General features: G+C 37.8%; 2 protein-coding genes across 2 annotated transcripts in view; one reads left to right on the top strand and one right to left on the bottom strand.

The window, feature by feature from the left end:
- Window positions 1-556: 556 nt before the first annotated feature.
- Window positions 557-15,474, top strand: LOC139708114 (RPE-retinal G protein-coupled receptor-like). Its single transcript, XM_071620091.1, has 6 exons — window positions 557-605; window positions 4,317-4,483; window positions 11,059-11,172; window positions 13,351-13,530; window positions 14,258-14,523; window positions 15,259-15,474. The coding sequence occupies exons 2-6, from the start codon at window positions 4,408-4,410 to the stop codon at window positions 15,472-15,474; spliced, it is 852 nt and encodes a 283-aa protein (XP_071476192.1). The 5' UTR covers window positions 557-605; window positions 4,317-4,407.
- A 4,781-nt stretch (window positions 15,475-20,255) lies between these two features.
- LOC139708113 (endosomal/lysosomal proton channel TMEM175-like) overlaps window positions 20,256-27,008 on the bottom strand; it is a 31,241-nt gene continuing 24,488 nt past the window's right edge. Inside the window, exons 12-21 of the mRNA XM_071620090.1 lie at window positions 26,472-26,602; window positions 25,890-25,924; window positions 25,340-25,384; window positions 24,058-24,132; window positions 23,408-23,514; window positions 22,832-22,909; window positions 22,285-22,345; window positions 21,911-21,973; window positions 21,055-21,121; window positions 20,256-20,398 (exon numbers count right to left, since the gene is read on the bottom strand). Coding sequence (XP_071476191.1) covers window positions 20,256-20,398; window positions 21,055-21,121; window positions 21,911-21,973; window positions 22,285-22,345; window positions 22,832-22,909; window positions 23,408-23,514; window positions 24,058-24,132; window positions 25,340-25,384; window positions 25,890-25,924; window positions 26,472-26,602 — 805 coding nt within the window. The remainder of the gene's footprint in view (window positions 20,399-21,054; window positions 21,122-21,910; window positions 21,974-22,284; window positions 22,346-22,831; window positions 22,910-23,407; window positions 23,515-24,057; window positions 24,133-25,339; window positions 25,385-25,889; window positions 25,925-26,471; window positions 26,603-27,008) is intronic.

Genomic DNA, 27,008 nt, shown 5'->3' with positions numbered 1-27,008 from the left:
AACAATAGCAGGGCCACCTGGAAGAATCCACCAGAACTGTAACCCCAATGAGAAAGATGTGAGGCTGATAATTTCGTACGAGAGTGCGCCTAAATTTATCCATTTCACCCCCCCCCCCCCCATCTGTGAACTAGGTATCGTGATCTTGTAAGATCCCTTGTTCCGCCAGTGCACTGCGGTCATCCCATGACTGGTCAATTATTTTCCGGTTACTATGACATTTGCTCCGGCGACAATAATTTTGCTCCCTTGGAATATCCACACGCAAGGCCAAAAATTAATTTCTACCCACAAGCATAACCCTAACCCTAATCCTAATCCTCACATCAAACTAAACCTAAAACCCCATCACAACCCTAACCCTATATAACCCTAAGTCCTGGGAGGAAATAAGACCGGAGCAATTGTCGCAGGAGCAAATGTCGTGTATTTTCCGTTGCGAGACACAAATCGCTTAAAACCGCTGGCACTACGTGAAGTCGTTGCATTTGTATTCCGCTAATCTCTCTTTTATCGCCTGTCTGAATGCTTGCACCAGACTAAGTACTGCCTAGGTTCTTGAGGCCGACACGTATTTGTTGCAGAAAAACCGAGTTTTTCGCATGGTAAGTCTTTAATATTTGTGCAAATTCATGTTTCAGTCACCAGAGCATCCCACTTATGTTCTTTATACAGCCTTATTTGTTTTGATTGTGGTGGTATATCCAATGTGCTACTGCAGGCGAGATGTATCTAGGCGATTAACTTCTATGCGGTGTAAGGAGCTGCAGCCCTCGATCTCATGCATGCGACCAGTGGAAATACGGCTTCCTCACGTCAGCATGACGTTTGGGGATGCTAACCCGATGCTAACAAAGGTCACATCGTAATGGTTTCCCCGAGCTGTGATCTCGGGAGATAGTATAAGGTTTGCATTATCTCTGAACCTCCCGTTCGCCATTTAAACATTTAAGCATGGTGCTACAACACTCCAAGGTTTAAGCATGGAGCTACTAGTTAGTAGCTCCATGGTTTAAGTTAATGAACCCGCTGGTATGTAAGCTCATTGTGGATTTCCCATCTGAGTGTGAAATTAAAACACACTCTCATATATACACACACACGCGCACAAAACAAACGTGTTTTTCTATCCCGTAATTCAATGCCGTACATTCGTCCTCAACAGACGATTTCCTTTTGATTCGCAGCTTGCTATGTTCGTGCCGCCGTGATGCATGGTTACACAGAACCCTGTAACTGGTATTTTCCTCCTTCCAAATATTCCCGTGGTTACGTGTTTAATTATGTTTGGCCAAAGAGGCTATGATACTATAACATCCTCATGTTTTTGTTTTTGGAAGGCATTTAGTTTTAGTAACAGACGTAACGTCTGGAGAGTTAATAGTTTTATGTTGTAACACATTGAAACTTCCTTGCAATGTACTAGCAGTCATGAGTTTCTCGTAAAAGGATCGACTTTCCATTTGCAGGCCACATACGTCTGGCATCATATCAAATTCATGTCTAGCTAACAAAGCCTTGTCTGCCATTTTTACAACATTTGCATGAAGTGCGTGAAGACACTGCTTCATATCGTGGTGTGTTTGTGTGTACGTGTGTTTACACTGTTGAACATTCCCTACTGAACTGTATGATTGATATTAGAATGGATGGAAAAATAATTACACTAAAGTTTACATTGAATTAGCGAAAAGTGCAGCTTGGTTGTTTGTTTGTTTGGGTTTTTTTTTTCAAACTGAAAACATGACACAATGTACGTCTTATAAGACTGTAATCTTTCACGACAGGTTTATAGCCTCTGCTCAATCACCATAGACATTTTGCCAGTCTTTCTCACGACAGTTTTAGATCTTCTTCTATGATGAAATTTTACCCAGACAGCTCGCTGAAAGTAAAGGCCTATAAAGGAGTCATGACAACTTTACTCCTGTATGTCATGAACTATAATGCTCGTGTCTCAGAGGTAATAATTATGTTTGTTTGAAGTATTGACAAATAAACCGAGCGAAGTATTGCAGAGAATGTTAATTTTAATTCCTTTCAAGCAGATGTGTTATGAGAGTGAGCTTGAAACTGTACTTTAGGATTCTAATGTATATAAATATCTAATATTTTAGATACACATAGATGTATCATATATCTGTACATGCACACATTGGCAAATGAAGTATAGATACAGACCAGCGGATCTGAGCTATAGGAAAAAGAAGAACTGAATCTTATTGCTAAGTCGTTATAATGGACGTCTTGGAATGTGAATATAATAATGCCCATTAAATTTCTGACTACTGTTTTATTCTCTTTCCATGATTTGTTTCCTTTGTGAAACTGCATTAAGTCCACCAAATACTTTTATTTCTCTCATATCTCAGAAGACTGGTAAAGTTTGTTCTTGTATTCGGGTCATAGCTCATTTTAGTCAGTAGCTCATATTTCGCGACCCTTTGTATTCATAACTTTTACAGTAGTTTACAAGACATAATTATCGTGTGACCTGTTTTAAAAAAGGCAAGCATTTTTAGTTTACCGTATCGGTAGACAAGCGGAACACATACACTTTTGCTAGAGAAAGACACTCTTTGGCTATAAATAAAGAACAACTATAAATAATCTGGAAAACATACCTAGAAGGAATTCCCCAGATCTCCAGGGATAGCGGAAAGTTGCCCCAGATTCTCTCCCCCCCCCTTATATTGTAAAACCATGTTCTGCTCATATCAGATCGTGTAGGTCGGTTGACTCAACCGTTGGAGAGAAGATGACTTTCTATGACGGCTAATGTCTTTTCAGGGGTGTCTCACTGAGCGGGGACAGTTTGCGAAGAATACATGACATTGTAGCAAATTTTAGGTATCGTCAGGGTTCACATACAGTTGCAATCAAGTTCGTATACGCATTTGCAATTAAATTCGCAAACAATTCATTTTTATTATTGTTCAAGGGAGTACAGTATCTCATTGAGCGGCGAATGATAACGAACGTTGCGAATTTTGGATTCGCCAACTTTTCTGACGAATGTTGGCGAAAATCAGGGTTCGCCTTTGCCATAACTGGGGGTTCGCTCTTTCTTTTAGTACTTTGTTTCTTCGGGATGGCTTCATTCATGGCAAATGGCAATTTTTTCTCAATGGGTAGATTTTATACAGTACTTTAGTAACCATATGGTCGGTATATAGCGTTGGCGGAGTGGAAAGAACTTCAGCGACACCGTCTTACAACCGTTTGCAAAGACTTACGACTGTTTAGCAAACGCTTCTAACTGTTTGCGGAAAAATAGATTCGCAAAGAAATTTTGAAAATGTTCAAAATGTATTTGCGGCAAAAAAAAAAAATCCTTGCGACAATGAAAACTGTTTGCGAATTTTCTTGCAACCTTTAAAGAACTTTTTGCAACCTTTCACGAACCCTGGCGAAATCCCAAATTCACTACGTTCGCAAGCATTCGATGCTCAGTGAGCTATCCCCTTAAAGTATCTGTCCGACAATGAAAAGTGTTTGCGAATTTCATTGCAACTCTTTACCAATTGCAACTGTTTGCGAACACTATCGAAATCTAAAATTCGATAAAATTCGCTATATATTGTTCGCAAACATTCGCCGTTCTGTGAAAATTTATTAAGGCTCTTAAGTTTATTGAACAACTCAGTGTCAATTAACCAGTTCACAAAATAAACATGTAGGGCTTATATGTAGGCCTATACGTCTATTTTTCGATGTATATATGTATATTATTCTTTTATATATACATATATTACATAGTATACCGATATACATATAATTCTGATCTCTTTGAGTGGTTTATATATCATTTGTGAAAAATGTAGAAACGACATAAAAAAAAGTAACTGATCCATGCAAACTGCTTATGAAATATAACATACATATAAAAATAGGGTTGCTCGTTCTTGGATCCATAGCGGAAATTTTGAAGGCATAAATTCGAATACATAAAGTGAAGTGTCCAGTTGGAATAATAACATCTGGAGAGACTCTCAGAAGTTTGTCTCTCATCACATCTTAAAAAGTCTGATGTTCGGAGGTGATCGGCTTAGGACAATGGATGTAGGCCTACACTTTCACATCTTCATCTGTTGTCGCGGCAACGCCCACCCGTGGCGCGAGCAATCAGGAAAACTCACGAAAGAAAAACAGCAACAACGATACACCAGCACATGCATACGCACGTTAACACACACACACACACACACACACACACACACACACACACACTAAATCATGTACAATATGTCGTTTCAAACTACCCCTCATGCACACGAAGCGGTAATACGTGTTTTTTCTGTCTTCGCTTTTGGCAGCTGCTTGGCGAAAGTCCGTGAGCACACAATACTTAGCTGGCCGCCATCTCTTGAACGCACTTCAATACATTCGGACATCTACACCTCCAAGATGGCTGAGTCTCGGGCGTCAGAGGGGCTCTCCTCTTTCGAGCACAAGGCGACAGGAGTGATTCTGTCTATTGAAGGTACGTAATAGATATCAAACAAACTATTCATGGTACGTCATCTCCTTCTTTCCAATGAATGTGCTAGAAATCGAGACATGATTGTGTCCCTTTGTGATACACGTGAAATAGCATGTCAGGAAATTGTTTCAAAAGAAAACGGGGAAGTGATGAGTGTTCACAGCATTCATCTTTCGTTCCATCACAACATGTTCAAGAAGTTGTTTGTAATGTGTCTGGTGTCTTGAATATTTTTGGCAGGTTGTAAAGATCATGATGTATCTATAAGCTTTGTACAATATATCTCTCTTTCCACCACAACATTTTTCAAGACATTGTGTGTGATAATAAGATGTCTGGTGTCTTGAATATTTCAGGCAGTTTCTAAAGATAATAGTTTTATAATACACACCTCTCGTTCCAACGCAACATTCTCAAGAGGTTCTTTGTGATATGTCTGGTATATTGAATACTTTTAGTAGTTTTTAAAGGTCATGATTTATATAAGAGCTTGATACAGTTCATCTCTCGTGCCACCACATTTTCAAGGAGTTGTTTGTGACGTGTCTGGTGTCTTAATCATTTTTGGCATTTTTTTAAATGATCATGATTATATTGAAGAGCTTTATATACATCTAATTCATCTCTCGTTCCACCACAACATTTTCAAGAAGTTGTTTGTGATTAGGTCTGGTGTCTTAATGTATATTTTTGGAAGTTTCTATAAACATGATAAAGATCATGATTTGCATAAGAGATTTATATAGTTATAACTCATCTCTCGTTCCACTACCAAATTTCCAAAAAGTTGTTTGTGATATGTATGATATCTTAAACATCTTTGGCAGTTCTTAATTATCATGATTTATATGACAGCTTTATATAATTCATCTCTCGTTCAACAACAACATTTTTTTTTCTAGAAGTTGTTTGGGGGTATGTCTGGTGCCTTGAATATTTTGTTTCTAATCACGATTAAAATATTGTATGATACTGTGATACACGTGAATAAAAAGATAAGGGCTGTTGTCGAGGAGGGAAAGCTGATGTACATTTTTGACTTGTGTATGCAGAGTAATGTAGAGAAATGTAGAAGTATTTTATTGTTTTCTTGTGCATAAGCGAACACTGATGTCTTCTGCCGCCATGCTGACTTATTTTTTTTCGAAATGTTTACGACGAGACGTGGTTTATTGCCATGAGATCATTCAAGGAAGCGTGACATAACCGTAGCTACCCGCAAATCTCAGGTGCAATTAAGGACTAACCTATTTTTGTTCGCACGTGTCGATGGTTGCAATAAGCATGTTCACATCTATGCCGTCGAGATAGAGTTTCCTTCTTCAACAGAATTCCTTAAAATAGCGGATAGATTTCTGCATGGCTTGATTGGCCTAACAAAAAAGATGAGAGGAAAATTAGACACAGCTGTAGAAATGTGTATCTTCCAAAAGCAAGCAGGTCTGTCTAGAAATAAGGTCTCAAGGAACTTTTTTTTCCTTTTTTGCGTGTATGTATGTATATGTATGTATGTGTGTGTCTAGGGGAGGGGGTAGGTGTAGGGGTTCTTGGACTCGCTTTGCTGCACCTGGTGGAAAATCGGGGGAAGCACATATCTTCGGTGCTAATGGCACGGAGTCACTCTATGGTGCTGGTGGGGATTTCAGATCTAAATTCCTTTGTGTGACTATGTGATATATATTATGTTATATGTTTATATATATATGTTTACATATATATATATACATACAATGTATATATATATATATATATATGCATATATATATACATATATATATATATATATAAATATACATATATATATATATATATATATATATATATATATATATATATATATATATATGTATACATAGTGCGAGAGATTGTTCCTTCTCCATCACATCAAATCATACACGCCCCAGACCCTGATGAAGATGACAGGCCGAAAACTCGATTAAAAGGGAGAACAAGATCGAGAGCAACGTCCGCCTCAAGTCTAATTTCTTTCAATATATATATATATATATATATATATATATATATATATATATATATACTTTTACTTACACAGAATTTTATGCAAGTCTTTTTGTTTGTATGAATCTTTCTCTGCATGTAAAAAATGTGATCAAGCAGCATAAGTAAATGAATAATAAATATGTGTATTAAGTTAATTCGTTTCAATGTGAATACGATGCTGATATCGAACGAAATTCAAACAAAGAATATCTCTAAAAAAAATATTGACTGGTTGAATAGGGCCTACATAGATGTGCGTTTGTGGAGCTCGCGATTCCTCATCCAATGTTTAGAAATATCCTCGACTTGGAACAGTTTCTCTCTTTTTTTGACGTTTAAAAGAAGTCAGCAAGTCTTGGGGCAAATTTGTTGTTGTACAGGGCCCCGATTTTTTTCTCTCTCATCTTTCTTTAAAACACAACAACAAGTCAGCAAGATAATGAAAAAAAGTAACCATATTGATTATATAATCATTACATCATAATTTTCGAGAAATGGCGTCTTGCAAATTCCTCACAAGCCGTCTGAAGCGCCCTCGCTCTTTTTCTCATTTCGTCCTTTGCTCATCATCCTGTGTGAATGGCTGGCCTGGGAAACTGGCCTGGGCGTTGACCTGGGACTGTCTGCGGCGTACTATAAAACGGAGATTGCAATCGTCTGTTCGCCTTTCGAAATGCATAAGCCGACGATAATGAAAAATTACATGAATATGGAACGTAGGAGTGTGAGCATAATATAGTCACAGCGAATGAAGGATTTTTTTTCCTCTCTTTATTTTTTCCCGCTCTTCTCTGTTCTTCTCCTGGGGTAAGGCAGACTAAAATCATCGGCATGAGCGCAGGTTGATAAGATGAGATGAGGTTCACTGCTAGACTCGAAATTACGAGACTTTGTCTTTTGATCCGTAGGTCAAGGGGGAGGAAATAGTGACAGAGGCGGTAAAATTAGTATACGCCCCCTGAAATTGATGATTGATGAGCGTTCTTATCGCAATCAAAGATGTTCTGACGCGTCCTAAAATCTGAAGGCATTTCACATTTCGACACAGATAGTGGAGAAGCTCTGTCATATATTGCAGATGAATGATTATTGTAGAGATGAAAATGAATGCGTAATAAAGCAAACAAATGCCTAGTCATAAGTCGATATTTCTGTCATACTTGCATCACCTGTTTGAGATCATGCGATTTATCCGTCAATTGTTCATTCAAGCGCTGCACACGGCACAATGAGATGTATATTGTCGCAATGTGTGTGTGTGTGTGTATGTGTGTGTGTGTATGTGTGTGTGTGTGTGTGTGTGCGTGTGTGTGTGTGTGTGTGTGTGTGTGCAGTTATGTGTTCACATAATTCTTGAGATATTCGTGTGGTATATGACTCCAAAGAGATCTATGAGAAAGCATGTTCCCGAACAGATTCGATGAACAGGAAAATCCGTCGATTAAAAAACAGACAAACAAACAAGCAATTAAACAAACCACAACAAATATATTAAATGTGAAGAAATAACAAGGCATGAAAAATGACTGGACTGTTGGCAAAGCAGCAGGAAGCTAGATTATAATTCATTGATCCAGCTGTATACTTTAAGGATCCGTTATTTGAAATAGCGTGTCTCTATTATACCTTCTGTATCTCATGGTTCGCCAAAATGCATTTTTTTTCTTCATTTTTTCATTTCATTTATTTATGTTTTTTCCATTCCCAACAGAAACATATAGATATTTTGCAGAAATTGAATACTTAGATTATACCACAATACATAATAAAAGACAAGTTTACAGAACATTTTAAGTATACGGGATTTAATATACGGCATTTGATACATGTTTTCTCGACAAAAACATCCCCTCCCATTTGCGGAAGAGAAATTTTGTCCTTATCTACCTTCAAGATTGGGAAGCTCCGTCATTTCACAAGTATAAGGAAGATAATAATAATAATATCGCAGATTATAGTATACATTTTTGGATACACTATGAACTGCAAGTACTGCACCCGTGATGTTTCAATGACTTCGTTAATCGTTTTACAGTATAACTCCTCAGACAAATGTCAGAAGCCGTGTTTTTGGTCTATTGATATGGATGAGGTCGGTAACCTAATTCATCTTCTTCAATCATTCTTCGTGCTTGCTCATAGATATCATCGCCTAAATTCTAAATCAAAGTCACTCTTCGTGGCTTGATAGATTATATAATCATGCAGAAGCATGATAGGGGATGCGGGAGCGGTCTGGGAATGAATGTCTTTATTCCTGTTAGCCCTTGGTACTTTATGCTTTTTATGCCACTGGTTGTCCATTTCGGTAGAAAACATTACATGTATCACTAATTCTCTGTGTATAATCTGTGGGCGTCAACTCTGCTTTGTACTGTGGTATCTGTGCTTGGTCTCCATTTACTGTACATGGACTTTACAGGGGCCAGTCCACCACCATAGAAGAACACCACGTGAACTGCATGTGTCTCGACTATTATGTCTGGCTCGCTTGTGCACGGATGCAGTCTGTCACGACAATAAAACACGTTTTTCTTTCATACCCCACCGCACCCTATTCTTACCTCATTGTGTATGATTCAAAGCACGTCGAGATTGTGATTTGAAAATAAAGGCTGCCTGCAGTTATATGATGGAGCTTTAGACTGTGAGTTGTTGACGCCACGCTGTGCGAAATCTGATTACCAGTCTTTCAACAACCAAAACTCACGGAAACAGTACAATATTGGTTCTACCTACACAAGCAAAAAGGAGAAAAAAGATGAAAGAAAATAATGATTTCTCTTCAACCCCCCAATCACTTCAGTGCCTTTGTCGACGGATTTTATGGTCTCTGAAATAGAATTTGAACTATAACGTCATTGTTGATATGGGGTATTTTTTTTCCTCAGATTTTTTTTGTATTTTCACAGACTCTTTGATCGTCAAGCAAATGCAATTATTTTGTAGCCACGGGATGTCGAATCTATTCAGTTCAGTTCTACAAGGTGAACACGAACACCTAGAATGTAACCAAATAAAACAGGTTGCACACAGTCACTGCCACGCAAACACCAAATGATATGTATGACTTTATGTACGCATGTTACAGTCTCTTTTCTTTTCTCTTTTTTTTTGTGTGTGGACAAAATAAAGTATCACCCCTTCCAACTTATTGTTCATGACTCACGTGACGACTACATACTTTGTGGTTTAGCACACGGTACAAGATAAACGAAATATTTTGCTGCTTATGAATTTCATGAAAAAGCGATAAGCACATCTTAGTATATTTCTGGGCGTCGCCATAGCGATTTCTATGTAAGCAAACACCGTCCCTGTCACGTATCCCCATTGTCTGATTCCAGATCTTTGAAATGCACCGTGTTAGATGATTTATTGACATTGAAACAGTGATATAACAACAGTCTGATTCTTGTTTGGTAATTTTAACTTGTTGTCATCCATAGGATGCTCATTTAAAGCAACGTTCTCAGTCAAGACGTTCCTCAGTCTGTGCTTGGTAATGATAAAGAATTGGAGAACGAGAAAAACAATGCAAATATAGGGATATGCTTTTTCTTCTTTTCCTCTAATTCTTGTCAAACAAAGAAATTTAATGCTCTTTGTATTATTGTTTGTTTGTTTGTTTGTTTGTTTGTTTTTTGGTGGGGGGGGGGGCAAGCGAATGTGACACTTATGAGACCACTAGCTTACCATGTGTCTCTTACCGATAGCAAAGTTCTGGGAGCAATTATGCCAACATTTAAAATTTCGTATCTTTCATAATATTATTTGTTCGATTTTAATGAAACTCTCGCTGATCTCTTACGTCACCTTGAACGGCTATCACTTTAACTGTGGCAACTTAATTCTGTGTGTGTATGTGTATGTGAATGTGTGTGTGTGTGTGTGTGTGTGTGTGTGTGTGTGTGTGTGTGTGTGTGTGTGTGTGTATGTGTGTGTATGTATGTGTGAGTTATTTTTCTACATGAACGAATGCATTATAATATGTATAATCAAAATCTTCCTTGAGTATTACATACCCTTATTACATCTTATCATATTCCAACGTAGATCCCATTGGTCTACATCAAGCTATGTTGGGAATTATAAAGGCTTGACCTGTATATTGAAAGATGTATCTGTTATCTTGTAGTCAGTTGATGGGACAGGAGCGATCAAGATGAGATTAAGAGTATTGCTCGTTTGATTTGTCTGTTTCTTTCTTTCTCGAATGACATGGAATGACGCAAATTGATGTGAATATACGTAATTTTCCAGCGATGATTACCTGCACTTACACTTTGTAGCTTCTTTGGTCTAATGCTAATATATCTTATCCGATGCCATAACAAATTCGTAACGTTAAAAAAAAAACTATCGAAAATAGCATTATTGGTTGCTCTTTCCACTTTGTTGACACTATTATAATCGTTACTGTAATCGCTGCCACTGTCATCGTATATATCATCATCATTATCATTGATATCTTTGTCAGGATTAGTAGCTCATGATTGCCATTATCAACACTGTCGTTTTGCACATGATCGTCAAGTTGTTGTTGTTTTTGTTTTTCTCGACGTTCGCTGCAGGTCTCCTTGGAATCGCTGCTTCCGGTTTTCTCCTAATCTCCTTGCTCAACTCCAAAGGGGGAAGAGACCCTTCGCAGCACGCCCTCAGGGTCAGTCTAGCAATAGGCGATCTGGGTGAGTCCCTGAGACTACTGAGACTGGGATACAAGGGTTTTGGTTGCACTGCCCTTTGGCAGCATTCATGAAACTTGTTAGTCACTAACAAGTGTTTTTAAGCTATTGAAATCCTTGCATCTGATCGGTTTGGAGCAAATTTGTCAGTGGAAATCGCTGACAAAGCACTTGATGGAATGGCCCCTGGTTTCATTTGTTTTGGTTTAATGTTTAAGGAGCGTGTGTTTGGAGCGGAGCTTGGAATCCCATGCTGTTCGGGGAAATAATGGTACAAAGGGATAAGGCAAAAACCCAAACGATATCGAACGCTTTGGGACGGAAAATGATTGTACATTATCCCCCGGCCCACCACAATACCATGTGTCCCATATTGATTACAATTATTGTTCTGTCATTGCTGTGTCTTCGTTTCTATACAACAGAGCAAAACTGTTTGTTTGAATGTGAATGGTACCTCCCACAATATACATGATGGAATTTCTAGACAATTTCTAGAAAATAGCCTTGAGATGTAGACAATATTTAAGATATTATATCCCGACACGCCACGCACGATTAGCCAGGATGGGGATTTTGCCGCTTCCTCTTAATCTAGGACACAAAAGAAAGCATATTTCAATTTTCTTCATTGTATCTGACAATCTGAAGACAGGAAATACTGTTATTTGTTAATCAAGAACAAGGAAGACTATAATCTTAGTTTGTGGTTCTGGTACACTGCTTGTGGCTCTTTTGTGGTAGTTTTAGATTTTTTTTTAATTTGTCATAAAAGTTAACGATTTTCATTGATTTTGTAATGAAATTACAAAAGCACTCGCACGCACATTCACCACCATCACGCATCAGAGTTTATTTTCCCCTGCTATCTTCGCAGCAGAATTTGTATTGTTACCAATTTACATACCTACCTTTTCCTCGGGCCGGCCATCTTTTCAAGCAATGCTTACAATGGCGGCTCTCTGCATTATCGCTTCTTAAATATAATATTGTTATTGTAATCCCAGCTGCATAGACATGCATACTGTAATATCATTAATTTCCTTTTATATCGTTGTTTATGCAAGTCAAACGACTCTGTTTCAAAATTAATATACTTTGTATGTTTCCCATGTTCATGATTATTCAATTTATGTATACATTGATTTGCAGAAAATTAAGTATCTACCAAACAAACAAACCAACAAACAAATTCCAAAGTTGTTTAAGAACTTCGGGCACGCATTGAAATAGTCAATTACGTGCGAACTAGAACATGACGAACATAAATAAGCAGGATTCGATAAACATGGTTTGAGACAGGTATAATCATGTTTGTCATCTTTCGAGAGGAATCACAGTTTGGGGATGAACTTTAATTCTTAATATTTTTGTGATCATTGTGTCGAGTGATATGCAATCCCGTGATTAGATTTGAAACAAATCAAATAGGAGTTCTTGGAAAAAAAAATCTACCAATATATTGGGATTCATCATTTAAACGGCCCAAGTAAAGTGACCACTGAGCACCTATACACTGGCAAGAATTGCGCAGATCAGTTATATCCTTCTCCAGATCCTAAATTTCCTGTTAATGTTAAAGTTGGTCATGACAGTGACAGTGATGGCTCTGTTGGGTCCCAAATGGGTTGATTGTTGAATTTGTGATGGACAAATAAATTGAAATTTAATCATATCTAACATTTTATTTCTAATCGTGTATAATGTATTAATTTTGTAGTTGTGAAATATATCATTCCTTATGTGTATATTCCCATCACCCCCCCCCCAAAAAAAAGACAAGTGCAATGTGAGATAGTAATATACTATATCATTCGTTAAGGTATAGTATTGCTTATGAATAACTAAATGTGTGTGTATGTGTCATACAGTACTCTCGAATGCCTACACACTATGCATGCAAGTAAGCCGCTTATCCTCCTATACATATTCGTATTTTCTGCTTCAATGATACTGAACGAATCATTATGATATATCTAATATTCTTGTTTGATGCTTTTAAGATTTATCATGTTTGACTTACGTCAGTATTGTCTGGGGTAAATTATCTATTGTATAGGGCCCCATTTTCTCTCTCTCTCTCTTCTTTCTTTAAAACAAAACAACAATATTTAACGACATGTTGAATTACTATAGATAGATAAACTGAATATTATTGTATAAACTGCTCCCTCTCTGCAGCCATTGGCCTTATGTGTCCGGTAGTGGCCATTGCCAGTTTCTCCGAGGGCTGGCCGTACGGTTCCACCGGCTGCCAGGCCTATGCCTTCGTGGCCAACTTTTTCGGACTGATTAGCATCTGGAGCCTCGTTGCACTGGTCATCTACCGCCACCAGACATCAAAAGCTGACACCAAGAAAGGTTTGGAGTAACATTTCCCCCCTCTACGTCTCCACAAAAGAGTAGCTCGATATTACACTCTTGTAGCACTGTATATAAAAGGTCAAAATATTCCTTCTGCAGAAGGTATACCAAGGAGGAAACTTGAAGAGTTTACCCCACATCAGTGTCATTCATTTTGTATACACTGTCTCATTTCTTACCAAAGTAAACATCGAATAACTATTCAGATTCTCGCATTTGACGCTAGACTGTCTGTTCGAGATTTTTGTTTTGTTTGTTTGTTTGTTTGTTTGTTTTTTGTATATGGCGACACCACATGACAAAAAAAAAAATGTCCATAGCAACAAAAACTAAGGCGGATGTGGAACCAGTTTACAGTTTGCGAAACACAAGTTGATCAAAATGAATAGACATAAACCGACAGAATGGAAATGTCACATGAAATTGTAATTTCATCACAGTCAGTAGTATGCAAATTAGATAATGTAATGATGTTACCATTTCACAAGTCTCCCACTATATACAGCAGCAACACCAACAACAAAAACATTTTGTTTGGTTTGTTATTGATTGATTGATTTTTGATTGGTTTGTTTTCAATTTTTAAAAAAAATGCATGGTATCGTAACAAAAATCCGCAGAGGATATCCACAATCGCTACTACTTGAACCCAAGTTCTTTTGTTCTTTGGTTGGTTTGTTTTAAATAAACAAAATATGCATGGTATCATAACAAAAACCCGCAGAGGATATCCGCAATCGCTACTCCCTGATTTTGGCCGCCATCTGGGCTGGCGCCTTTTTCTGGTCGGTCACACCTCTTCCCGCCATCGGATGGGGTCGCTACTGCGTGGAGCCCTTTGGTACCGGCTGTCTGCTTGACTTCAGCGACAGAGAGCCCAGCTACTTCCTCTACCTCGTCGGCTTCTCCGGCATCGGTCTCGTCATCCCTCTCCTCTTCCTCCTCACACGGGGGCTTGAAGGCGAGGGCGTGTCCGCTGGAGCTGTCACGGTACGTCAATCACTTGACATTTTGCCCCTTTAAATGGTGTTCATGTTTAAAGGGAAATCCAATTCTAATGAAGCGCAAGTTTCATTAGAATTCGAATCGGACAAAAATCACAGTAACAAGGTTCTCGGAAAAGTAATAGCGATCAAAATCTTATAACCACATGAATGATTATGTCAATTAGGCAAAGCGATACTGACTTGTAATCGTCTCACATTTCCCCAGTGACTTTTGAATGAAAACAATGTAAAATCCTTCTTTTTTCCCGGTGATTATCATTTAAATCATGAATTTCTTGGATCACACTCTTTAACAGAAGGCAGGCAATGCCTGTGATCCGTAATAATTGTTTTGCAGTTAATGCTCATGATTCGCTGTACTGGTATTTCTGTCTGTTTGTTTTGGCGAATGCACAGATCTATACTGCATTGATGTCTGCAATACATGCCGTCATCAATCAACTGCAACATACATTACGACTTTAAAAAAAAAGATATCTATTTTAGAGAATTGTGAATTAGGAAATTTCGGCCAAGAAAATATTCTTTGTATAATTTTCAGCTACCGTGAAGATACATGGACAAAATCAATTATAAATTGGGGTAATGCCATTTTAAATTGCAATTCCTGTTTTGTAAAAAGAGAAGTTAACTGGGTGCAGTTATTTTGATTACAATTATTATTGTTATCATTATCATCTACTACAATTACTATCAGTACCTTTATTATCATTTCCAGGCCTGCTGGAAAGCCATGCTTGTTCTGTGCCTGTACTGGGGATGCTACGGCTTCGTTGCCCTGGGTTCGGCCATTGGAGGACCGGACACCGTGCCGGTCCGAATCTACGCCCTGGCCCCACTTCTGGCCAAGCTTTGCCCCACTGTCAACCCGCTCGTTTTCGGAAAAGACTCCTCCTTTGAGGCTGCAGATGTCAAAGAGCAGAAGAAGCACTAGCTTGGTGTCATGGCAACGCGTAGAAGATGATGTTCCTTCTTCGCGTAATTTTACTTCGTGACGGAGACATGGAAGGGTTTCAATGTTTCATCGCATAGTAATTAAACGAAAATGCCTTTTGCAAAAACTTTCTACAAGACGTAGTGGTAAAGCAACATCCTGTGCCATCATTAGGTAGTTAGTGGTATTTCGTCCTCACCATTGTGTTTTCATGTTTTTTTTTGTTTTGTTTTAAGAAAAAAGACCTAATGATTTTCCTTCATACGTTTGCTACGAAAAATGTAGCTTTATCACAATCTTTTCATCTAGTAATAGCAAAATGTAGAATAATGTTGCTAAGTAGCCATTATTGTTTTTCTGTTAAAATGTCATGCCCTGGCAATTCGATAATCTCTACCAACTTGTATGTGCTTTCTTCAAGATGAAGTTTTGAAGCGAAGACTCAGATATACAGCATGCTCTTAGGCAGGTTGATAATTGATCAGCGCCATTTTATATTTATGCCGGCATCTGAAAGCAGCATATAGATCGCAGTGTGATGCATCAAGATCTGTACCATTAAAATGAGTCTGAATATCTAAACTGGCCAAGCTAAATGATAGGCCTATATTGGATGGCATCTATTAGCACATTCCATCTTATATCTAAAAAAAAAAAAAAAAAAAAATTAGTTACTAATAAAATACGAAGGCATTTTTAAGTGAATGTGTGCATTCCAGCAATCCGTTTTACTGAAATTGTAGAGTTTAGAGAGTTTAGCTGTGGTTCAGTACTGTTAGCTATGTATGCAAAGGCTAGGCCCTGTATAGTGTACAGTCTGCCACACCTGTGTAAGAATTCAATATATTGCGCGTGTATTTTGTATTTGTTCATATATGTGTTTGTGTTTTTGTGTATTTGTGTGTGTGTGTGACGTTACAGCTTATATATCTCTTGGAAGCTGAGATGTCCACAAAAAAAAAGTATATATTAGACACTCCTTACAGGGTTAAAAAACATCATTACTATAAGCATCATCTTGTTGTTGTTTTTTGTCTGTTATTGTCATTATGATGATTTTGTTTTGTGTCATAATATCGATAGTACCTAATCACAACTCCACTGCACGTTTCATGGATGTGAAGGAAATGGTATACATGGCATGATATTCTTTATGATTTTAGCATTACAGCAGTCTGATGGCAAAGCTAAAAATGCATTTTTTTTTCCACGCGCAATGATGATACTCAGTTCGCACCTTTCGGTATTGATTGTACTATAAGGTATGTTTAGACATTGTTTAGACGACACACAGGAATATAACACAGACGTGAATTGATTGTATGGTGTCAGATCAGTTTTTCTTTGTAATGCCTTTACATCGCGTTGATACTCAGAGTGTGTCATAAAATGATTGTGAATTTACACATTTTTATACAGCTTCATAAACAACAAAATTGTCTTTGTACTAATGTAAATCTTTCGTATGAATTGTGTGTATAAAAAAAGCGTGCTCATGAATCAAGCCTATCGCTGTGTTGTGTTGGCGATGTGGAATTTCAAAAAGCTCTGTCGTCATTTTCCATTCCCGTCTATATCTTACACTTTGTGCCTTGGGATAGCATGTTAGTTGAGTAACACTCGGTTTTATTAAATTGATTGTGATTACACAACTTCTTCTCAAGATAACCCTCAGACTGTGACAAACATCCTCGATTTGTCTGTGCCGTAAAGAAAATGTATGTCGATAATCACAGAGCTATGAGTCTATACATGGAACATCTACGTGAAACTTTGGATGTCTAACATTCTTTTTAAAGTTTGGAGTTTTGTTAAATGAGCAGTGAGGTTAAACATCGGGCAAAGGAGTTGAGAAAAAAAAACGCAGCCAATTTAAAGATAATATCACAAACAATTCTGAAGGAAGCTAAGAATAAGCAAGAAAGGGTAGAATTGTGACAGCAAATAACTGCGATGAAGTCAATAACTTGATGAAGGGAAGAGAAAGATTTACATGAGAATTGTTGCATGGAAGTAGAATCATTATCATTATGGCTATTATTATGGTAGATATGTCGTTGAAGAATAACAAACAGTGAGGAATTTGGGGCTCTTAAATGGGCGTATACCATGTCCAACATGTTGTTCCTCCGTCCTTTCTAAATAACCCTCTTGTTCATGTAATTACGTTACTCCTTTCGTTTGGGCGAATACTGAATGTCAAGAAATATGTTTCTCTTACGTGACTACATTGAAATTCATTCTATCGGAAAATGTACATAATTAGTGAATATGATTAGAGTTACTTGAGTTACGATATGGCGAAAAAAAAAGTTTGTTCTTGAGAATAAGAATTTAATGAAGTTCTGCTTTGTCAATTACGATATGACTGAGGAGTACAACGATACAATAATGTGACTGAAACAGTTGGACTAACATACCCTTTGGATGTCATGTTATTAAATCCACCAATATTCACAGCTGTTTGAATGTTCCCTGCATTTGCCTGATGGCGCCAGAGGTTTTTTTCTTTTTTTTGTGAGCTATAATGTTCTGATTGCTATTTTTTTATTCCAAATGAATCTCTTCTTTTTCTGGGTATAAATGTAGAAATAATCCCACAAGAAAATATACGATATTTGTAAAGACAATCAGCAGTTGCATACTATAGGCAAAAATAATGTCAAACACAATATACATGTATATCAGGTATGCTCTAAGTATTTATTTCCGAACCTTAAATGCATCAATTAAACCTCATATAGGACTAAAATATTTACATCAAGCTTGTTTGGTAAGGATTATGTACATACGCAGCAAGTATTATGTACATTATTATATACAGCCGTGTCTCAAGTAAGAGTCTTGCTATAGTCTAGACTCTGAAATTCATATCATGGCAATACCCACGAAAAATGAAACGTATTAGGATAAGTTCAAACTACCATCATACAGATGACATCAACAAAGTCTTCTTCTTTGGTTGCGCATGCTTGTTATACAATAAATATCGATATGAAATATGAATCATGGTAAAAGTTGGACACCGTGGGAAAACATTTTTTCTATTGATTTCTTAAATCCATTACTAAGCCCGTGTTAAAAATCTTCTAAAACATGCTTATACGAGGAGAGGATAATTCATTGTGTTATGATAAATTTCAGCTTGAGTGTCATAGATGCAAATAAACTCATAATCATTCATACTGCCGTGTAAACTCTTATATGCTACAAAAAGTTTGAGTTTTCTGTTGTAGTTATTGTTATACTGGAAGCACGTGTGACCATGAAAAACTGACTTATGAATGCAATGCGTTGTCATGGTTACGGCAAGAAAGACAATGCAACTGATGATAAGTGAATATATTTTCCCTCTAAGTTTTTCACCACCATGCGTTAATCTTACGCGTAAAAGTCCCATCTCCTACTGGACGATGGACCTGATCTGCAAATTCTCCACTTTTGGGCATTAATTGTGTCACTTTGAATTCGTTTGTGTCTGTGTGTGTATCCGCATGCGTATGAGATTGTGCGTGCGTATGTGTTTGAGATTGTGCATACGTGTGTGTGTGTGTGTTTGTGTGTGAAAGTGTGATTATCAGAAATACGCATTTTTTATTCACTCATATTTCTTGGCACATCAAGTATTCATTGTATTTCGACATTCCTGCTCAGACTGTTTCTACACACCCATATGATCAAAATGATCATAACTATTCTTCCGAGGAGACACTTTTCTCTTCTAATGTCCTTCATCTTCTGGTCTGTCTCTCCCCCTTCTGTGCAACTAATATAATAAACCGCTTTATAGCACGGCCAAGTCATGATAGTTGTCACGACATTTCCGTGAGATAACATACACGTGCCGCCATGAGGCATGTCCACAAGCAGTATCCGTACATGGACAAAAACAACGCAATCGTCAGCAGGTAATCTTTACTTCAGCGTTCTCCATGTTTGTTGCCTGAAGTATAACGCTTAATTCACTTCACTGAAAATCTCAAATCGGTCATTGAAATATGATTTTGTGCGATAAGACCTATAAGATATCCCTCCATTCCCCCCCCCCCCCTTAAAAAAAAAAAAAAAATTGTAACCCTGTCCCCTGGTAAAGCAACCGTATCTGTGCGATAACAAAACATGAGTCAACATGATGACCAAGGGCGGGAAATATCTCTTCACGTAATGTAAAACGATACATGGGTAGCATCAGGTGAAAAACAAAATCAGCGAACCACTCTCAATGTTCATGCGCCCCCTCCATTAAACATTCATAGATTTAACAAAGTCGGACCGTAGGGGGCGTTATCGCTTTCATGCATAGTTGAGAAAGAGTCACAAAATACAGTATCTCGCATGCTATGGAATCGTAGTTCGAGGCAGACCAATGACACCGGCGAACACAGCCTGGCTACACGAAGAATGAGTCAAAATGCATGATGTTCCCGAAAGATCGTTCCATCTCCGTGACATAAGACTGAGGATTGTCACCAAGGTTTCTATTCCTTGCGTCAGTTCATCCCTTTCGTCAACGAGGCAATTATCCTTCGCCGATAGTAAATGTTCTTTGAGTCATCATTCGTAAATCACTCATAAATCCTTCAGCGACCAGAACAAAGTTAGCCAGGGAAGTTAGCTTCGTGTAATTTCCTAATCACCCATGCCAGCGATGTCAAAAGGTTATTGGCAATATTGATTTGCCCTCTCCAGTCTTTTAGGCTGACATCCGAAATCTCTCTGTTAATAATATTTGCGTTGTCATTGCATCGAGGAACGTGTTACATGACTGTGTGGCTGATTTGTCACATCCGTCCTCCGAGAGGACTAGCGTTCCTGTTGTCTTCGAACACGACGGCGATCCCCGCCGTCCGCGTGACGTCACGGATGCTCTCCTTCACCTTGCTCATGGCCACTCGGTCGCAGGTGCACGTCTTTTGGTGGTTAGCTGCAGCTAGATATAAAACGGTGACACAATAAATTATATCCCAAATGCAGATATGACAGATAAGACCATCAAGAAGGGGCTCTGATTAAACAAAAGAGCTCCTCATGGGAATAACACCTGCTTCACTCATTTCCTCTAGACCTTGCTTGATATAATTGAGAACAGATGCGTATCCACGCACACACAAACACGTGAACAATATAGTATTATTATGAACATCTAAACTGAAATAGAACACGTCTTCACTTTAAAATCTGTCAAAAGCTTCTGAACGTTGCAGCAGTGAAATAAGAGAAAGGGTAGGTGTGTGAAACTGACCGAAAATTGTAAAGAGTTAAAAACAAAACGAGTAAACTACAAATCTGCATTTTGTGTTTCCATGGGAGCAGTGTTGTCATGACAACGGCTCTATCCTCCTCAATAGGCAGAGCAGGAATTCGAATGCTACAAAGTGCCTTCAAAATCAGACCAGAATATTGTTGTTGTTTTTTCCTACCTTCTCCCTCCCGACCTGGGCGTTAAAAAAAAAAAAAATCATACCCCAAAGTGCCAGGGTTATAACAATGCAGGACACGCATGACAGAGGCTACCGTGGATAAATCAGACCAGATTATCATCAATATTGTGCATGCATATAGTATCATAATTGGCCTTACTTTTTGCGAGGGCTTCATCCCGCATTGACTGTGGCTCACACTTGAGGGGCGGAGATCGCCGAGAAATCTAAAATGGAAGAGGGGAAAAAAGAGCATCTGTCAGTTTGGGTCGAGGTTCATATCTCCAATTTTACAGGATATCTAAACCTTTTGTTTTCATTGCATTTAGATAATTTGCAAAGTAAAAATTGTCACAGGCATGAAATTATCACTCTAGGAGGCTGATAAAAACAAAACAAATACTTATACAGAACATTATATTGATATTCACTTCTGTCAGCAAGGTTTAAATGACAAGTACCAAGTTTTCAACACACAGATGCCTCATAAGAAACTAAATAAATCTCATCGAAAACCAAAGAGCAAAGAGTGTCTTTCCTTTTAGAGTGTGTCCCTTCTTCAACCCTGAAAATGAAATTCCTCTCATAAGCTGTTATATTGTAGCAGTAGGTAGTTCAGACCTTTTCTCAGAATGATAAAAATGTAAGCTTCTTTATGATGGAAAGGGAATCAATACTATAGAAATTCCAGTGAATTGACTTGGTCTTGGTTTGAACAACGAGAACCAAAGAGCAGTTGACGGGTGATCAGTATGATTAAAAAAAACTGTATTGTACACCTTGGACGAGGCTATTAGCCTGTTGGAAAACTGAGAGTAGTACTTTTCATACAACATGTACAATGCGAAATGTAAAGTATCCTCATAACTCTTGCGGACATTGCTGAAAATGCCGGGTGCTATTTGTTGAACACATTTTGCTACTGATTAAAACGTGAAATGAGCAAAACGAGTTGACTAACATTTTGTAAAGGATGTAGAAAACTCGATGGTGACGAGTATAAACGAGGCACTTACGTATGTGTAGATCTCGAACACCATTTTGATCGTAAAAAACAGGAGTATGGAACCGGTCTGTACCTAACAAAGGAAAGCGAGGAAAAACATAAAGTGTTATCTGAAAGTTTTTTCTCTTTTTTGTGTAATTCTATAGTGCCACGTTAATTTGCATTAAATCCCTCATGTAGTAGTCTTAGTAGAGTTCGCAGTTATCTGCTAAGGCAATACAGGTGCCTGTAAAGTAAGAATTACTGCACCCACATTATCACTAACTCGTTATCTACACATATATAAAACCATATAACCAGCGTTACGTCACAGAAAATAAATGCGGGAATAGTGTCATTTGCACGCATGCGCATGACTGGTATCTTGACAGAGGGTGTACTTACTCGCCATACTGTCATTGACGTCACTGCCCCAGGTTTCAGAACGAGCAAGAAGAGCGTGAGACTGTTGAGGCATGGAGTTGATTAGAAAATGTAAGTAACCAGATATTAGTCAAGTCACTCTTTTACACTATTTTGTCTAAACTTGTTGCCTTCATGATGTGTATATTGATATGTAGGCCAATACTACAGGAGCAAATCAAGGCCGATCCATCAGCACTAATAATTTTCCTTCAGCAGGAGGATAAGATCCGATACATGATGATAATCAAGTTGCAATTATGCTGTGCAATTTCTCACTAATAGGCCTATAAGAGATATTTCTCTCCTGTTTTGTTCACCATGCACAACATACATCATAATCCATTGTTTACAGTGTGATGGGCGTATAAGATTGGCTACACGATATATGGTATACATAGGTATATACATCTCTACCAAAGACATTATGCGTTCATCAGCTTCCTCCGGATTGAAAATGGCTCACTTATTGAAACTTAAAGTTGAAAATTACGAATCTTTTTGTTCGACAACGATGGCAGATACTCACTTGAGGATGGGGTAAACCAGAAGTATGGTCAGTGACTTGATATGATGACCCATGTTCTGATGCACAAGGAGTTTATGCCTGGTACGGATAAATAAGGGACATGATATTCGTTTTATCTAGCAACCAATGCCGTCATGCACACTGATTACAATCATGGTAAAGACATTCTTCAACACGTTGATCATCGTCAGGGACAGAATCTTTGAAATCAAACAGTGTAAAACGCAAATTAAGAGAGACAATCGCTGACGAAGGAAAAAAATGCAAAAACCGCATCTGAATTGAATGAGTAAAACACTATCAACAACTATGTTCTAACTGCTGACACATTTCCTCCATCTTCCTCTTTTAAACAAGAAAGAATAAGTCTTTGTTCAGGAGCATATTAAGGTTCTATAAGAAGACTATGTTTCCGTAAGTTACACGAATGCAGTTAATGTGAAAAATTCAGCCACCACATTTTCGTCGATTTTACTCGAGTTTCTAAAATCTTCAAGTGGAAACTATTAGACGGGAAATCAGGAAGTTTATCGTTGCAGAAATGACGCCAAAGTCAAAGAATAATAATGATCTCACTTGCTCCAATGCGCCATAATCCAATAGATAAACTGGGTGCCTGACGTCACAATGAGTAGACCGCAGTGGAACATGATGGTCGTGTCTTCGTTGGCACTCAGCGATTTCTTTAAAGGGGAAGGAAAGTGTTGGAATGTCAGATATCTATCTCAAGTCTGCAGACGTCATAGATTGCATGTGTCCCTGCTTTTGCACCAACAAATTAATATTTATGAAATTATACAATGCACACCATGTGGTATCGTCGATAGTGGGATATTTTTTTTTCAACTACAAGCGCAATATCTTCGAAAAAGCAAATAAAGAGAGCCGATATGATTTTCATAGAAAATTTTCCCTCTGCCTTAAGCGACTTATACTAATCTTGTTGTGTTCTCATCTTAATGAGGCTATGATATGTACAAGCTGTTGGGACTTATAATTAGCATATAAATGAAACAACTACTTAACACTTTCTATATTATTATCCTTTCTTTTCACTTCAGAAGTCACAATAATTCCCTTTTTATTCAAACTGATAAATCAACTGCCCATTTGGAACGAAGGCTATTTTCGTTGGTAAAAATACTAACAACATAAACAACGGCAGCAGCAGCAGCAACAACAACAACAACAGCAGCAGCAACAGAACAAAACAAAACAGCACTCACTGCTTCTCTCGCTGTTTTAGAATATCTGATCAAAAGTCTGAAGCTGTACGGGGTCAGTCCCACAGATATCAGCATCTGTTGGTTAGAGCAAGTTACAATCAAACCACCTGCCAGTTCGATTCTACTTCGAAACGTGCAAACAGGATAAATAATGAGATATGATAATTATAATGATGGTCTGCTATTTGCAAATCAGCCTTTTGGGAATACATGCTATTTTTTAAGAGAGAAAAATACGATTAATACCCATTTCATAAACTCGATTATGCGGATAATATCCTCATTACTTGGTCGTAAAATCGGGGCGGTACCAGAGTAATCCGCACAATTTCGGTGCTGCTGTCATCTGCCCAGTATCCGCATAGCGACCATGTGACTTGGAGTTTGTGAACGCAATTCCAAAAATAATGAGGATTATTTCCAATATCACCATTCTCCCGCACTCATCATTGGAGGGGCGTGTGGAATTACCATGACAATTATAATCTTTTCCAAGCTTTTTCTTTCTTTAACGGGCACTCGTTAACAACAAATTTAATAAAGAACAAAAGGTGCTAATTATTTTCGAAGTTTGTAGACGGAATATCTGTAAAGGTTGTCTGCATTACCCTTGCGCGGATAATTTAGTGGATGCATATGCTTCGTCCCAATTTAGGGTGATAAGGTACTTAAATAAATTCTTTCATGTCTTTGGAATTGATCATTTTCTTATGCACCTCAATGGAGCAATTTTGTGTACACATCGTTATTGTAAAAAGACTTTACAAGGTATGCATTGGCATTATATGTGTCTGGAAGCAAAAGACAGCAAGATTTGTTATCTCGAAATGTTTACGTCCTCGAACTAACAGTTACATTGTTGTTGCCTTGACAACAACTACTGCATGACATTCGCTCGTTTGCACCAGTTTCGATCTAACGAGTTTGGTATTCGATAAAACCATCGTATTGCTTACGAAAGAGATTCATTCCACACATTTCGCTTCTTCTTTTCCTTATCTACATCTTCCAATTCTTCTTCTTCTTCATTATTATCGCCATGGTCATCTCTCTTTCTCCTTGTTTCTCGTATTGTTGTTATTATTGTATTATCATAATCATTTTCGTCATCATCGCCGTCGTAGTCTTCATCATCATTATCATCTTCGTTATCATTTACAAATCCCAGCTATGCCCAGATGAGAGAGAGATAGACAGAAAGAGAGAGAGAGAGAGAGAGAGAGAGCAAAAGAAGAGTATATGAACGAAGATAGAAATGACTCGTCCAGAATTTAGTGCTCACCGATTGTACTGCAATGCGCATGTATCTATTCAGCATCGACACATTCTGTAAGATGGATAAGACAGAGATTAAGAGATGTCAAAAAATTCGGAAGCACTTTGATGACATGAAAATAATTTCACAGGGACATACTCTATATAAACCTTGTTGTTGTTCATCTGATATGAAACGTGTGCGTGTTTTTTTTAATCAAGAGATAAGTGACAACCTATGGGCGCCAAACAATACTCCATGGACTTTTAAATATCAATTGTCGCTATCTTCTGTTACTGTTATTCTATCAAATAGAAATCCATTATACTATAGCAAAAGCATTGTCTTTTGAATGATCTTACATATATGAGGGACCTTCGGATTTCTGCTAACCTGAAAAAAAGATAGGTAGTGTTATAAAATGGATTATACAAAATGAAACAAAGTATTTATGTTCAGCTGAATGAGAATAATTCACAGCTTACATTCACCACCATATCTGTCATTATGACCACTTTACTTTGTAAAGAACATTCTATGTCTATGACAACATTCAGTTTAAAGACGATTAACTTACATTGGTGAGCATCGTCTGTATGTACCACATCATTCCTGCAGATGAGAGATGAGGGAGAAGAAACGTTTTGCTGACTCACATCTTGTAAGATGATTAGAGAAGAAAAAAGTCGGAACACTACTGGCATCTTGTCACAACAAATACTGAAAATGCGACAAATAAATCCTATAAAATAAATTAAACAAAATCTTATGACTTTCAAGTTCACAACTGCTTACATATCGGAAGACCTTCCCCAAACTAATCATAATGAATGCTTTTCTGGCCTGCAATAAACATTGTATTAGATCACTATTTTAATGATATTACTACTCTGGGTATGAATATCGCGGTAATATGATTATAAAACTTTGCAGCTTCTCCCGAGTGTCCAAGCACTGTATCTAAAAAACGTTCATTCACATCAAAATCATTCCAACTCAAAATCAAAATGTTCATTCAAGTCAAAATCAATATTATTCAAAATCAAACTGTTTATTCAAAAGTCCAGTGCACTTGTACACATCTATGAAGAAATGACATGCTGGAACGTCGTGGGATTTTAGAAAGCGTCACCAGGTCACCGGATGTCGTCTGACGCACCTGTTGTGACAAAAGCGGCGCCATGTGCCAAGAGTATTTCCCGCTCTTCGTAGAGAATGACCTTCAGGCGAGAGTCCAGTGATCTCGTGCTTTTGGCTGCGTCCAGTTTGTGGTGAGGTGCCATCTCCCCTCTATACATGAAGGGAGAACATATTCAGAGGAAAAACATATTGAAACATCATGTCCGAGGAACATATAGGGGAAACATAATGGTGAGTATAAAGGGATACGCCCTGCAAGGAGAAATATATCAGGGGACATATTTACAGGAGAGAATATTGACGGAGGAAAACATACGAGTACATTATACTAGTAGATAGATAGGAAACATAGCAGATAAAACATATTTTGAGAGGGGTACATACAAGGCAGCATATTGAGGGGATAGACAAAACGCTGAGAATTTTCTTTTCCCATGTACCTAAATTCTCCTTTTGAAACAGGCCAGTGCAAACACCAACTTGACTTTCACCCAATAATCTTTATAGGATTGTTAGATTCTGCAGGGTGTTTATTGCTTAAAAGTTATAAAAAGCT

Source organism: Diadema antillarum, unplaced genomic scaffold, assembly GCF_040938485.1.
Source record: "Diadema antillarum isolate AM-2024a unplaced genomic scaffold, OU_Dant_1.0 seq00001302_RagTag, whole genome shotgun sequence".
In the NCBI taxonomy this organism is placed as follows: domain Eukaryota; kingdom Metazoa; phylum Echinodermata; class Echinoidea; order Diadematoida; family Diadematidae; genus Diadema; species Diadema antillarum.
This window is presented reverse-complemented; position numbering and strand designations above follow the sequence as displayed.